At 40.2% G+C, this 13,549-nt stretch overlaps 3 protein-coding genes across 4 annotated transcripts in view; 2 read left to right on the top strand and 1 right to left on the bottom strand.

Moving 5' to 3' along the window:
- Nucleotides 1-171: 171 nt before the first annotated feature.
- Nucleotides 172-10,504, top strand: LOC133622475 (insulin receptor substrate 1-like). Its single transcript, XM_061985260.1, has 6 exons — nt 172-345; nt 2,173-2,584; nt 3,921-4,167; nt 7,636-7,885; nt 9,560-10,061; nt 10,135-10,504. Exons 2-6 carry the CDS (start codon nt 2,196-2,198, stop codon nt 10,355-10,357), a joined length of 1,611 nt encoding a protein of 536 aa, XP_061841244.1. The 5' UTR covers nt 172-345; nt 2,173-2,195; the 3' UTR covers nt 10,358-10,504.
- On the bottom strand, nt 7,729-13,381 carry LOC133622479 (small integral membrane protein 11-like). 2 transcript variants are annotated; one of them, XR_009817780.1, is made up of 4 exons: nt 13,236-13,381; nt 12,209-12,418; nt 12,056-12,128; nt 7,729-7,873 (listed from the first exon to the last, which is right to left on the bottom strand). XR_009817780.1 is itself a non-coding variant. In XM_061985266.2 (3 exons), exons 1-2 carry the CDS (start codon nt 13,248-13,250, stop codon nt 12,230-12,232), a joined length of 204 nt encoding a protein of 67 aa, XP_061841250.1. In that variant the 5' UTR covers nt 13,251-13,381; the 3' UTR covers nt 11,941-12,128; nt 12,209-12,229. The 2 variants fall into 2 exon arrangements, 1 of the variants encoding a protein (XP_061841250.1); XM_061985266.2 differs by lacking the exon at nt 7,729-7,873 and having other exon boundaries at nt 11,941-12,128.
- Nucleotides 13,382-13,549, top strand: part of LOC133622478 (vascular endothelial growth factor C-like) — a 43,088-nt gene continuing 42,920 nt past the window's right edge. The window contains exon 1 of the mRNA XM_061985263.1: nt 13,382-13,433. The gene's annotated coding sequence lies outside the window, so the exon portion shown is untranslated. The remainder of the gene's footprint in view (nt 13,434-13,549) is intronic.

Here is a 13,549-nt window from a genome sequence, read left to right as displayed (position 1 = left end):
ACATACTAAAACAAACAAAAAAATGTTCCCCCCATCTTTTTCCATTTTCAATCCTTTTTCCAGGAAGCCACAAGGGCGGCACTAAAGAGCCACATGCGGCTGGAGACTCGCGGGTTGCTGACCTCCGTCCTATGGGAAGCAAATGACTAAAGTTTTCGGTTTTACGAGGCGATCGTGAAGGCCACACTGATTAGCGTCCTGGTACACCTGAGCGACATTGGGACATGGCGGCACAAAAATAGCTTTAAACATTCTTAATTTAAACTCTACTGGCGGCTACGGGGACGTGAAACTAACCTAACCCCGAATACGCACAGATGTAAAGTTTATACGTGTTCAAGTCAGGTGAGTTTAGCGCAGCAAGAAACGTGGACTATAGCTAGCTACACTGCAAAAACTGAAATCTAAGTTGGATTAAATATCTCAAATAAGGGTGATATTTGCTTATTTCCCGTCTGATAAGATAATTCTTCTCATAAGCAGATTTTATGTTAGTGTTTTACTTGTTTTAAGTGTTTTGGTCCTAAATGGTCTCAGTAAGATATTACAGCTTGCTGAGATGTTATGACCTATATTGAGTAAAACATGCTTGAAACTAGAATATCAACTGTTGCAAAGCTGTGTCATCAACACTCACAAGTATAAAACTACTTTTTTAAAGTAATAATTTCTTATTTCAAGCATGAAATAAAAAAAACATGACTTTGACACAATTGTGTCTCATAATTAAACTGACAGTTAATATTTAAACATTTTACATGTGACATTTCAAAACAATTTTGAACAGAAATAGTTCATGCACATTCAGATAAATTCTTCAAAATTACAATAAAAAAAAAAAAAATTGGCCGGGGGCCGGGCTGTAAAAAAAATATATATATATATATATATATATATATATATGTATGTGTGGGGAAAAAAATCACAAGACTATTTCATCTCTCAGAGATGAAATAGTCTTGTGATTTTTTTCCCCACACATACATATATTGCGCTCTACTACGGTATCGAGCACTATTTTTTGGATAACCTTATTAAGACATATATATATATATATATATATATAAATGTATTCCTTGCTCACTAATTGACTGAAAGAGCACGGACTTGGCGCGATGATGTCATGTCATCGATGGGAAAATGCATTTTTAGACAATATGATTTGCCTTTTTGCCTTTCCATTGAGAAAAATAAACTAGTTTTTAGTGTAAGTTTGCTGGTTTCAAGAAATGTAATGCCGAGCGCAATGTAATGTCAAGATAATGGCACTAGCATTTACTTAATTTAAGAATATTTTTCTACATATTGAGAAAAAAGGTCCCATATTTGTTTTTGCTATCAAGAAAAGTGCACTTGTTATTAGTGAGAATATACTTATTTTAAGGGGGTTCATTGAGGTTAGCTCATTTGACTTGTTTTGGAAAGTCTTGACAAGCCAAATTTTCTTGTTCTATTGGTAGATAATTTTGCTTAGTTCAAGTAAAATACCCCTCATTTTTGTATTATTTTTTTTTCCTTGTTTTTGAACACTGACTTTTTGCAGTGCAACTGCTCAGTCAAGTGAGATCGGCTTAGTTTGGATTTAACAAAGCAGTTTTGTCAATTTTTTTTGTGGCATTGGAATAAAATGTATTAGTTCGTACAAAGTTTGCTTTGTATATGTCAGTAGTTGTGTTTGAGTGTACGGTTAATTAATGCCAGTTTAGTTGCTTTTAAATTTAATAATTACTTGATCGTTTTTTCAAAAACATGCACCTGGGGATAGGTTGATTGGCAAAACTAAATGGTCCCTAGTGTGTGAATGTGAGTGTGAATGTTGTCTATCTGTGTTGGCCCTGTGATGAGGTGGCGACTTGTCCAGGGTGTACCCCGCCTTCCGCCCGAATGCAGCTGAGATAGGCTCCAGCACCCCCCGCGACCCCAAAAGGGACAAGCGGTAGAAAATGGATGGATGGATTTTAAATAACTTTTGACCTGCTGAGGTATGACTGCTGTTCTGTTGTATTGTCTTGTTGTAATTATTATTGTAACTTTGTTTGTGCCGCCCTCTTTGTCAGGTCGCTCTTGAAAAAGAGACTTTAATCTCAATGAGTCTTTAACCTGGTTAAATAAAAGAAATTTAATTGAAGTGCAACAGTGTAACTCACCCACTTTATGTCTGTAATGGTGCAGGTTTACCTCTGGACAGGACGGAGATGGTTGACCGGCACAGCAGGAGGCCTTCCAACTCCCAGCATACGTGGCCTTACGGCAGCGGCAATCACACACAGATAGGAGATGGAGAGCCAGACCGTGACCACGGAGGGCACGTGACTCGCCTTGGTTCGTACGAGGATCTGTACTGCAGCAGCCGGGCCTCAGTCCCTCTGGTCGGAACCCTTGTGGCCTCCTCGGGGCAGCAGAGCGACGTGATCAAACAAGGCTACTTGGGCAAGCTCGAGAGGAAGCGCAGAAGGTATTTCGTCCTCCGAGCGGGAAGTCACACTGGACCGAGTCGACTGGAGTGGTACAAGTCCCAGGAGAAGTTTGCAGCAATGGAGAAGTCTTTTGGGAAAGCGGCGCTGTTCGGGCCGAGCAAGCAAGGGTTGGGAAAACTTAATTGTGTTATTCGTGGATTTGTCTCTCTAAATCGCTTTAAACTAACATTTGATGGCTTTGGTCTTTCCTAGGGTTCTGTATTGGCATCAAAACTATGAATGAACACATGTGGAGTTATGTACTTAACCAAAAAAAAAAGGTGAAATAACTGAAAACATGTTTTATTGTCTAGTTTCTTCAAAATATCCACCCTTTGCTCTGATTACTGCTTTGCACACTCTTGGCATTCTCTCGATGAGCACACCTGTGAAGTGAAAACCGTTTCAGGTGACGACCTCTTGAAGCTCATGGAGAGAATGCCAAGAGTGTGCAAAGCAGGGTGGCTATTTTGAATAAACTAGAATATAAAACATGTTTTCAGTAATTTCACCTTTTTTTGGTGAAAGGTGAAATAACTGAAAACATTGGATAAGCGGTAGAAAATGGATGGATGGATGTTTCATATTCTAGTTTCTTCAAAATAGCCACCCTTGGCTCTGATTACTGCTTTGCACACTCTTGGCATTCTCTCGATGAGCTTCAAGCACACCTGTGAAGGGAAAACCGTTTCAGGTGACTACCTCTTGAAGCTCATCGAGAGAAGGCCAAGAGTGTGCGAAAAAGTAATCAGAGCAAAGGGTGGCTATTTTGAATAAACTAGAATATAACAAGTTTTCAGTTATTTCGCCTTTTTTCAGTGAAAGGTGAAACAACTGAAAACATGGGATAAGCGGTAGAAAATGAATGGGTGTTTTGTATTCTAGTTTTTTCAAAATAGCCACCCTTTGCTCTGATTACTGCTTTGCACACTCTTGGCATTCTCTCGATGAGCTTCAAGCACACCTGTGAAGTGAAAACCATTTCAGGTGACTACCTTTTTGAAGCTCATCGAGAGAAGGCCAAGAGTGTACGAAAAAGTAATCAGAGCAAAGGGTGGCTGTTTTGAAGAAACTAGAATATAACACGTTTTCAGTTATTTCACCTTTTTTTGGTGAAATAACTGAAAACATGCGATAAGCGGTAGAAAATGGATGGATGTTTTATATTCTAGTTTCTTCAAAATAGCCACCCTTTGCTCTTGATTACTGCTTTGCACACTCTTGGCATTCTCTCGATGAGATTCAAGCACACGTGTAAAGTGAAACCGTTTCTTGAAGCTCATCGAGAGTACGCCAAGAGTGTGCAAAGCAGTAATCAGAGCAAAGGTTGGCTATTTTGAAGAAACTAGAATATAAAACATGTTTTCAGTTATTTCACCTTTGGGAACATTTAATTGTGTTACTCATGAATTTGTCTCTCTAAAGCGCTTTAAACTAACATTTGGTGGCTTTGGTCTTTCCTAGGGTGATTTACCTGAGGTGCTGCATTGGTGTGGGCTGCCTGGGTAGTTCCAGGAAAGGCCTGACGGTGGCGCTGTATGCGCAGGACCAGACCATGCTGCTGGTGGCGGAGGACCAGCAGGACCAAGAAGGCTGGTATCAGTCCATCAAGAAGGTGATGACGGAGGAGCGCGAGGATGAAGAGCGAGGGTGTGATGACGATGAGGACGACGGCTATTGCACGCTGCCGCCCGCCGCCTTCTTCAGAGAGGTTTGATGACCATTGTCACTCTTTTTCCACCGATCGCCGTACACTGAAGTATACGGGACGAGGGCGACTTTGATATTTGTAAGCCAATTCAACTTAGATGTGTTAGGATGTTAAAATATATATTTTTAAAAAACCTGCCAAGTTAAGCTTCAATTAGTAGAGTAGTAGCTCACTTTTAATTAGTACATTAATATGCTTCAAAATGTCAGCGGAAAACCAAAGATTGTTTTTTTAGCCTGTTAACAAATGTAAGAATATGGCCACCACATCCCTTTTTTATTTTTCAAAATATAATAATTAGTAGAGATGTCCGATAATGGCTTTTTTGCCGATATCCGATATTGTCCAACTCTTAATTACTGATTCCGATATCAAACGATACCGATATATACAGTCGTGGAATTAACACATTATTATGCCTAATTTTGTTGTGATGCCCCGCTGAATGCTTTAAACAATGTAACAAGGTTTTCCAAAATAAATCAACTCAAGTTATGGAAAAAAAAAATGCCAACATGGCACTGCCATATTTATTATTGAAGTCACAAAGTGCATTATTTTTTTTAACATGCCTCAAAACAGCAGCTTGGAATTTAGGACATGCTGTCCCTGAGAGAGCAGGAGGAGGTTGAGGTTGGGAGGTGGGGGAGTAGAGGGTAGCGGGGGGGTGTATATTGTAGCGTTCTGGAAGAGTTAGTGCTGCAAAGGGATCTGGGTATTTGTTCTGGGTATTTTTTCTGTTGTGTTTATGTTGTGTTACGGTGCGGATGTTCTCCCGAAATGTGTTTGTCATTCTTGTTTGGTGTGGGTTCACAGTGTGGCGCATATTTGTAACAGTGTCAAAGTTGTTTATACGGCCACCCTCAGTGTGACCTGTATGGCTGTTGAACAAGTATGCTTGGCATTAACTTGTGTGTGTGAAAAGCCGTAGATATTATGTGATTGGGCCGGCACGCAAAGGCAGTGCCTTTTAAGGTTTATTGGCGCTCTGTACTTCTCCCTACGTCCGTGTACGCAGCAGCGTTTTAAAAAGTCATAAATTTTACTTTTTGAAACCGATACCGATAATTTCCGATATGACATTTTAAAGCATTTTTCGGCCGATAATATCGGACATCTCTAATAATTAGAAAAGGTTTAGACACACCTGCTCTATTAATCCTGCAGGGTAGTGATTATTGATATGGTCTATGGTCTATAATCTATATCGCGATATATACAGTCATGGTCAAAAGTTGACATACACTTGTAAAGAACATAATGTCATGGCTGTCTAGAGTTTCCAATAATTTCTACAACTCTTATTTTTTTGTGATAGAGTGATTGGAGCACATACTTGTTGGTCACAAAAAACATTCATGAAGTTTGGTTCTTTTATGAATTTATTATGGGTCTACTGAAAATGTGACCAAACCTGCTGGGTCAAAAGTATACATACAGCAATGTTAATATTTGCTTACATGTCCCTTGGCAAATTTCACTGCAATAAGGCGCTTTTGGTAGCCATCCACAAACTTCTGGTCTAATTTTTGACCACACCTCTTGACAAAATTGGTGCAGTTCAGCTAAATTTGTTGGTTTTCTGACATGGACTTGTTTCTTCAGCATTGTCCACACATTTAAGTCAGGACGTTGGGAAGGCCATTCTAAAACCTTAATTCTAGCCTGATTCAGCCATTCTTTTACCACTTTTGACGTGTGTTTGGGGTCATTGTCCTGTTGGAACACCCAACTGCGCCCAAGACCCAACCTCCGGGTTGTCCTGAAGAATTTGGAGGTAATCCTCCTTTTTCTTTGTCCCATTTACTCTCTGTAAAGCACCAGTTTCATTGGCAGAAAAACAGGCCCAGAGCATAATACTACCACCACTATGATTGACTGTAGGGATTGTGTTCCTGGGATTAAAAGCCTCACCTTTTCTCCAAACATATTGCTGGGTATTGTGGCCAAACAGCTCAATTTTTGTTTCATTTGACCACAGAACTTTACTCCAGAAGGTCTTATCTTTGTCCATGTGTTGTCATATGAAACAAAAATTGCCATTTGATAAATTTGTATTAGTTACCCATTTAACGATTAATCGAAGCAGCATAATACAAATCAAAGCCTTTTTCTAATGGAATTAATCGTTGCAGCCCCACCAATCTTACACAAATACATGCTGAATAGACTGCACAGGTATTTTAGTTCCGTTTTGTGGTTATGAATAGCGACCTCAATAATCAAAACATTGAAGCGAGACTGAAGTCTATGCATTTGTTTTGAACAAGACATTTAACATTTTAGGGCCTTAAATTCTAATTATTGGATTTTAGACTTTTTAGGACCCCGCAGGTACTCTGGTGATAAATGTTGGTTAACTTGAATCGTAAATGTAGTGATAGAAATAGTTTTAAAAAGTAGATTCATTCAAATCACTTTATTTATTCTGATTCATAATTTGAGAATCGATTTAAAAAGTTGGGTTTTTTAAGAATCACATTTTGTATTTAATGATAAACAGTTATTGACCATTATTGACAAGAGTTGCTTTTATTACATTTTGGTTTTTCTTTTTGGTATTTAAGTATTGTAGGTTTTTCTTAATCGCTTTGTACATTTTTATCTGAAGTTTTGTAAAGCTTAGATTGGGTTGGAGTTGTTCTATTTTGTTATTAGATTAACAGTCTGCAATTTTGGTAAGTTAAATGTAAAAACATTTTTATAAAAGGTGTTTTTTAGACCAACACTGCGTGTATGAATCATACATCAGTAGCCAAAATGAGCTTTTGTAACCTGTAATATTTTGACAAAGTTTTATTTTATTTATACATATATATATATATATATATATATATATATACCGTATTTTTCGGACTATAAGTCGCAGTTTTTTTCATAGTTTGGCCGGGGGTGCGACTGGTACTCAGGAGCGACTTATGTGTGAAATTATTAACACATTACCGTAAAATATCAAATATTATTTAGCTCATTCACGTAAGAGACTAGACGTATAAGATTTCATGGGATTTAGCGATTTGGAGTGACAGATTGTTTGGTAAACGTATAGCATGTTCTATATGTTATAGTTATTTGAATGACTCTTACCGTAATATGTTACGTTAACATACCAGGCACGTTCTCAGTTGGTTATTTATGCCTCATATAACATACACTTATTCAGCCTGTTGTTCACTATTCTTTATTTATTTTAATTTGCCTTTCAAATGTCTATTCTTGGTGTTGGGTTTTATCAAATACATTTCCCCAAAAATGCGACTTATACTCCAGTGCGACTTATATGTTTTTTTCCTCCTTTATTATGCATTTTCGGCCGGTGCGACTTATATTCCGGAGCGACTTATACTCCGAAAAATACGGTATTGCAATAATTGTGTTCGTGAATAGAATGGTCACCCTAAAAATCAAAATTGTAAGGTGCCCAAAGATTCTCACCTCCTATTTAAAAATGTGCTCTTTTTGTTCAAGGTTTGGCCCGTCTCGGTGAAGCCACAGGGTCTGGGTCGCTCCAAGTCCCTGGCAGGGGAGCTCCGCCTCTGTCTGACCGCGACCTCCCTCATCTTGGTCCGAGTGGGAGCGTGTTGCGAGTTGCCCTCCATCACAATACCGTTGCTCAGCGTCCGTCGCTTCGGCCACTTGGACGGCTCCTTTTTTTTCGAGCTTGGCCGTTCGGTGCCGATAGGTCCCGGAGAGATCTGGTTGGAAGCTAGAGACCAAGGTGATCGTTGGTTCCTGTAGCACACTCATTTTTTCAAAAACCGTATTTTCCGGACTATAAGTCGCTGTTTTTTTCATAGTTTGGCCAGGGGTGCGACTTATACTCAGGAGCGACTTATGTGTGAAATTATTAACACATTACCGTAAAATATCAAATATTATTTAGCTCATTCACGTAAGGGACTAGACCATGAATTGATTTACGTATTTGGTTATTGGAACAACAAGACTTTGGTCAATTGTACGGAATATGTACTGAACTGTGCGATCTACTAATAAAAGTTTCAATCAAACGTATAAGATTTCATGGGATTTAGTGATTAGGAGTGACAGATTGTTTGTTTGGTAAACGTATAGCATGTTCTATATCAGGGGTGCTCATTACGTCGATCGCGAGCTACCGGTCGATCGTGGAGGGTGTCAGTCGATCACCAGCCAGGCATTAAAAAAATAGTCCTAAAAATGAGCGATCATAAATCTTCACTATGACGTCACTTTCGTCACTTGATTGACATTCACGGCACCCGAGGGTCTTCTGAGATGACGCTGGCTGCTGCCAGCTCATTAAAATTACCGACAGGAAGGCGAGAAACACTTTTATTTCAACAGACTCTGGCACCATACCTGTCGTCAAAACTCCAAAGACCGACTGCACAGTTGCACAATAAATGCTCTGCTTCATCCTGCCTGCGCTAACAAAATAAGAGTCTCAGAAAGCTGGCGTGCACAAGCTAGTAAGCTACGGAGTTTGCCGACAGTGTATTTCTTGTAACGTGTATACAAAGGAGTACGGAAGCTGGACAAATAAGATGCCAAAAACCAACCACTTTCATGTGGTATTGGAAAGAAAGGAGGACTTTTTTTCTCCTCCATTCGAAAATGCGGACGTTATCAGCACCACTGTCTGATTCCAATCAATGCAAGTCATCAGAATCAGGTAATACACCAACTTATATTCTTGTCTTCATGAAAGAAAGGAATCTGTGTTAAACATGCTTGTATTATCTTTAAACACTTTTAACTTATTAACAATATTAACTATGTGTGTTAAACATGCTTGTATCATCTTTAACCACCTTTAATTTATTAACAATATTAACTATATGTGTTAAACATGTTTGCATTATCATTAAACACCTTTAACTTATTAACAATATTAACTATGTGTTAAACATTCTTGTATTATCGTTAAACACCTTTAACTTGTTAACAAAAACATATATTTCATAAATAAGTAAATATAAATTATATATATGAATGAGGTAGATCCCCACGACTTGATCAATTGAAAAGTGGCTCGCCTGCAGAAAAAGTGTGAGCACCCCTGTTCTATATGTTATAGTTATTTGAATGACTCTTACCATAATATGTTACGTTAACATACCAGGCACGTTCTCAGTTGGTTATTTATGCCTCATATGACGTACACTTATTCATCCTGTTCTTCACTATTCTTTATTTTAAATTGCCTTTCAAATGTCTATTCTTAGTGTTGGGTTTTATTAAATACATTTCCCCTAAAAATGCGACTTATACTCCAGTGCGACTTATGTTTTTTTCCTTCTTTATTATGCATTTTCGGCCGGTGCGACTTATACTCCGAAAAATACGGTAAATATGGACAACATGGGTGATGGCGAGGTTTGGTTTGCCTCATCACCATTTGCTTTGACAGGAAACCCCGCCATGGCTCAGCACATTCACGAGGTGGTCCGAGACGCGGTCCGAGAGCTGCGGGTTCTTCCGGATTTTAGCCGATCCCCCGTCTCAAACCACGGTCAGCTCCTGGTCACGAAACGCTGCAGACCCAAGTATAGAGACAAGTCGTCGCAAGGGAGACCGTCCGGTTCTGCCGCCACGCACACGCTCCTTGAAGTCCACGTGCAGAGCGACTCAGAACTCTGCAAACCGAACACGACAGAACCCCCGTCTCCCCTCCGCCAACACGGCGACGCCGTGCCTGAGCGTGACGGCTACATGGACATGATGCGGCAGCTTGGCGGGGAAGACTGTAAGGTGACTTTTGCAGCAGCGGGTGAGGAAGAGGGGCGAGGATACATGATGATGTCACCGCAGGCCAGCCGCAGTACTTCTACCGTGCCTCGGGATGATTACGTTGCCATGGCGAGCCCACAAAAAGACCGGCCAGCTTCTATTTCCCCTCAGACGTCAAACAAGTACCTAACTCGATGTTACCTCGACATTCGTTTGTTTAGCTATTCCACCTCTTTTTACTCCCCTTTCCAACAGGTGCCATCCTATGTACACTCCTGACACTTCATCCCAGACTGGACACCTGCCACCGCCTTTTCTGTCCACTTGTTCTCCTCCAGACTCCAGACTGATTCCAACACCAGCCCAGACGTGTCCACTCTCTGCCAAAAGCCGCTCTCGTCCTCTCCAAACACAACAACTCGCTGGTAGAAGATCTGGACTCTCATGTCTGCTGTCCTGTCTGCGAACTGACCGCTGACCCTGAAGGTGATTTTTGTCAACTCAGTCCAACCAAGCAGGACACTTAAAAGTAAATGGTACACACTTTATGCTAAACAGCCACGTTTGGATTGGTGATTGAAGACTATTTCACTGTATAGACGAATAAAACACTTGAAAGCAGGTTTATCTGCCTTTCTCTCCAGTGAGTGTAGAAAAACCCTGACAATATCTTCACCAGCAACTGAAAACATACAATACATGCAGATATAAATAGCGGCGTTGGATTGCAGGTGGTATAATTACCGGATTATAAATCGCAGTTTTTTTTCATAGTTTGGCCGGGGGTGCGATTTATACTCCAGAGCGACTTATGTGTGAAATTAACATCCATCCATCCATCCATCCATTTTCTACCGCTTATTCCCTTTGGGGTCGCGGGGGGCGCTGGAGCCTATCTCAGCTACAATCGGGCGGAAGGCGGGGTACACCCTGGACAAGTCGCCACTTCATCGCAGGGCCAACACAGATAGACAGACAACATTCACACTCACATCCACACACTAGGGACCATTTAGTGTTGCCAATCAACTTATCCCCAGGTGCATGTCTTTGGAGGTGGGAGGAAGCCGGAGTACCCGGAGGGAACCCACGCAGTCACGGGGAGAACATGCAAACTCCACACAGAAAGATCCCGAGCCCGGGATTGAACCCAAGACTACTCAGGACCTTCGTATTGTGAGGCAGATGCACTAACCCCTCTGCCACCGTGAAGCCCTGAAATTAACACATTACCGTAAAATATCTATTATTTATTTCATTCCCGTAAAAGATGAGGCGAATGTCAGCAATCGTCACACACACGTCAACCAATAAAAATTCGGCAGGGGGCGGGTCATGGCAGAAGTGCATTGTGGATCATTTCAACATTGGCGGTAACTTATAAAAACTGAGAAGGACTGAACAAAAATGGCACCGAAAAGGAAATCATATACTGCAGATTACAAGCTGGACGTAGTGAAATATGCAGCAGAAAACGGCAAGAGGAAGCGGCGCATACCTTTTTGGAGTTGGCAGTGTTTAGAAGCGACACCAAGGAAGAAGATTTCATGGGATTTAGCAATTAGGAGTGACAGATTGTTTGGTAAACGTATAACATGTTCTATATGTTATAGTTATTTGAATGACTCTTACCATAATATGTTACGTTAACATACCAGGCACGTTCTCAGTTGGTTATTTATGCCTCATATAACGTACACTTATTCAGCCTGTTGTTCACTATTCTTTATTTATTTTAAATTGCCTTTCAAATGTCTATTCTTGGTGTTGGGTTTTATCAAATACATTTCCCCAAAAAATGCCACCTATACTCCAGTGCGACTTATGTTTTTTCCTTCTTTATTATGCATTTTCGGCCGGTGCGACTTATACTCCGAAAAATACGGTACTAAGAATTTTTGTTTTATAGCCTTCGCTTATAGAATATACAAAGTTTTTAAAGCTGCTCCGGAATAATAACAAAAAAATATCTTCAAGGCTGGCAGGTGTGCAATGTAATACTGTACTCTATCAATAACTGGGGTTTAATTATCCACCCAAATTCATAAATACAAAAAAATCTAGCATAGTGCAATACCAACATTTAATTTAACTACAAAAAATGTTTCAAAATTCAATAAATACATAGTGTGACTTCAAGCAGGACGCAATATGTCGATAAATGTATCAAACTGACATGGTGAAGAGGATTTCATGGTGCAGTCTCACATCTGAGCAAAGTGGTGCTTGTGTCGTTTCATCTTTTTCCCCTGGAAAGAGAGTGAGGGTGAGATTAGGACTTGCCAAAAAGATTAAGTTAATGCATGAAAAACCATGTCTGCTTTAGTACCAAAAGTTTCCCTCGCTTGTCTCAGTCTTCCTTCAAGTTGTCGATCAGCTCCTGAGTCCGCTGGGCGAGCTTCTTCCTCTCCGCCTGCTGCAGCTTTAAGGCCGCGTCGGCCTTTTTGCTTTGGTAGATCTTCACCCCGGCGAAGCCCAAGCACAGGATGAGGGTTTTCAGCGCCAAGATGTACAACAGTATGGGTACGTTGTCCAAAGCCTGGCAACAAACATACAGAAATTAAGTGATATTTCCCCAAACTGCGAGAGAAGAGCGTGGCCTGTGGTGGAGTCCTTGTGGATGTAGATATACATGGACCCCGACTTAAACAAGTTGAAAAACTTATTCGGGTGTTACCATTTAGTAGTCAATTGTACGGAATATGTACTGTACTGTGCAATCTACTAATAAAAGTTTCAATCAATCAAAAAAAAACTTTTCCACAAACCCAGGAGGATCCTGGGAAATCAGGGGGAGAAGCTAAATGTGTCCTAGTGTCAAAAGGAGGCGTGGACTTGTGTGAGAAAGCAAGGCAGCTGCACAGTCTACGGGTGGACGATACTGACATCAGTATTAACTGATATCAAGCTTTTAACTTGAAATGTTTCAAGATCACTGAATAATTAAGGAATGTTGCTTTTATTTAACGTATCGTATTGCTGAACAGAATAAAAAGGCACGTTGTTGGGACTATTGGTGAACAATTATTCCCTAAATTTGGCATCGATACAATCAAGTCTTAGATCGATCCCCCGTGAAAAAATCCTACATGCAGTGTTTTCTGCTGTATTAAATACTCGAGATATATATTTATACATTATACACACATGTTAACGAATAATACACAAAGCCATAAACGAATACCTTAAGACTACGACGGCATCACGGCTTGATACAGAAACTTAGCAAAATAGCATTAGCATAACACCAACACAAGGTTTAACAACAAGGTTAACGGTTTGTAAGAAATAAACCCGTAACAGTCAAGTTTATGATAAACATGTACGTTGAGTAACTATACGTTGTATTCAATTACCTTCCAGTTGATCATTTTCGCTTGTGAAGTGTTCAACTTTGCCGATGGTGGTCTGCACTTGGAGGACAACGTCCCATCGAGAGGGCGGGACTTACAGTTGCGTAGCCAATCATAAAGGGAACACAGTCGTGCTGCATTCCGGGTACCTGGGACGAAAGCGAGTTTATTATTTGCACCGATTATTACATCTGTTAAATGGTGAGTTGAAATTATTATTTTTTTGTTGAAATAAATTGTTAACAACCAGAGGAACACTACCACCCAATGACCAATAAGTTAACTACAAGTATCCTGGACCGCAGTTTATTATTGGT

Source organism: Nerophis lumbriciformis, linkage group LG23 (genome assembly GCF_033978685.3).
Source record: "Nerophis lumbriciformis linkage group LG23, RoL_Nlum_v2.1, whole genome shotgun sequence".
Taxonomy (NCBI): Eukaryota; Metazoa; Chordata; class Actinopteri; order Syngnathiformes; family Syngnathidae; genus Nerophis; species Nerophis lumbriciformis.
This window is presented reverse-complemented; position numbering and strand designations above follow the sequence as displayed.

What these genes read in the sequence shown, in the direction of transcription:
- LOC133622475 (XM_061985260.1), top strand. Translation starts at nt 2,196, where the DNA reads ATGGTTGACCGGCACAGCAGGAGGCCTTCCAACTCCCAGCATACGTGG. An exon ending in TTCGGGCCGAGCAAGCAAGG is followed by an intron (nt 2,585 to 3,920) that starts GTTGGGAAAACT and finishes GGTCTTTCCTAG; the next exon opens with GGTGATTTACCTGAGGTGCT. An exon ending in GTTGGAAGCTAGAGACCAAG is followed by an intron (nt 7,886 to 9,559) that starts GTGATCGTTGGT and finishes TTGCTTTGACAG; the next exon opens with GAAACCCCGCCATGGCTCAG.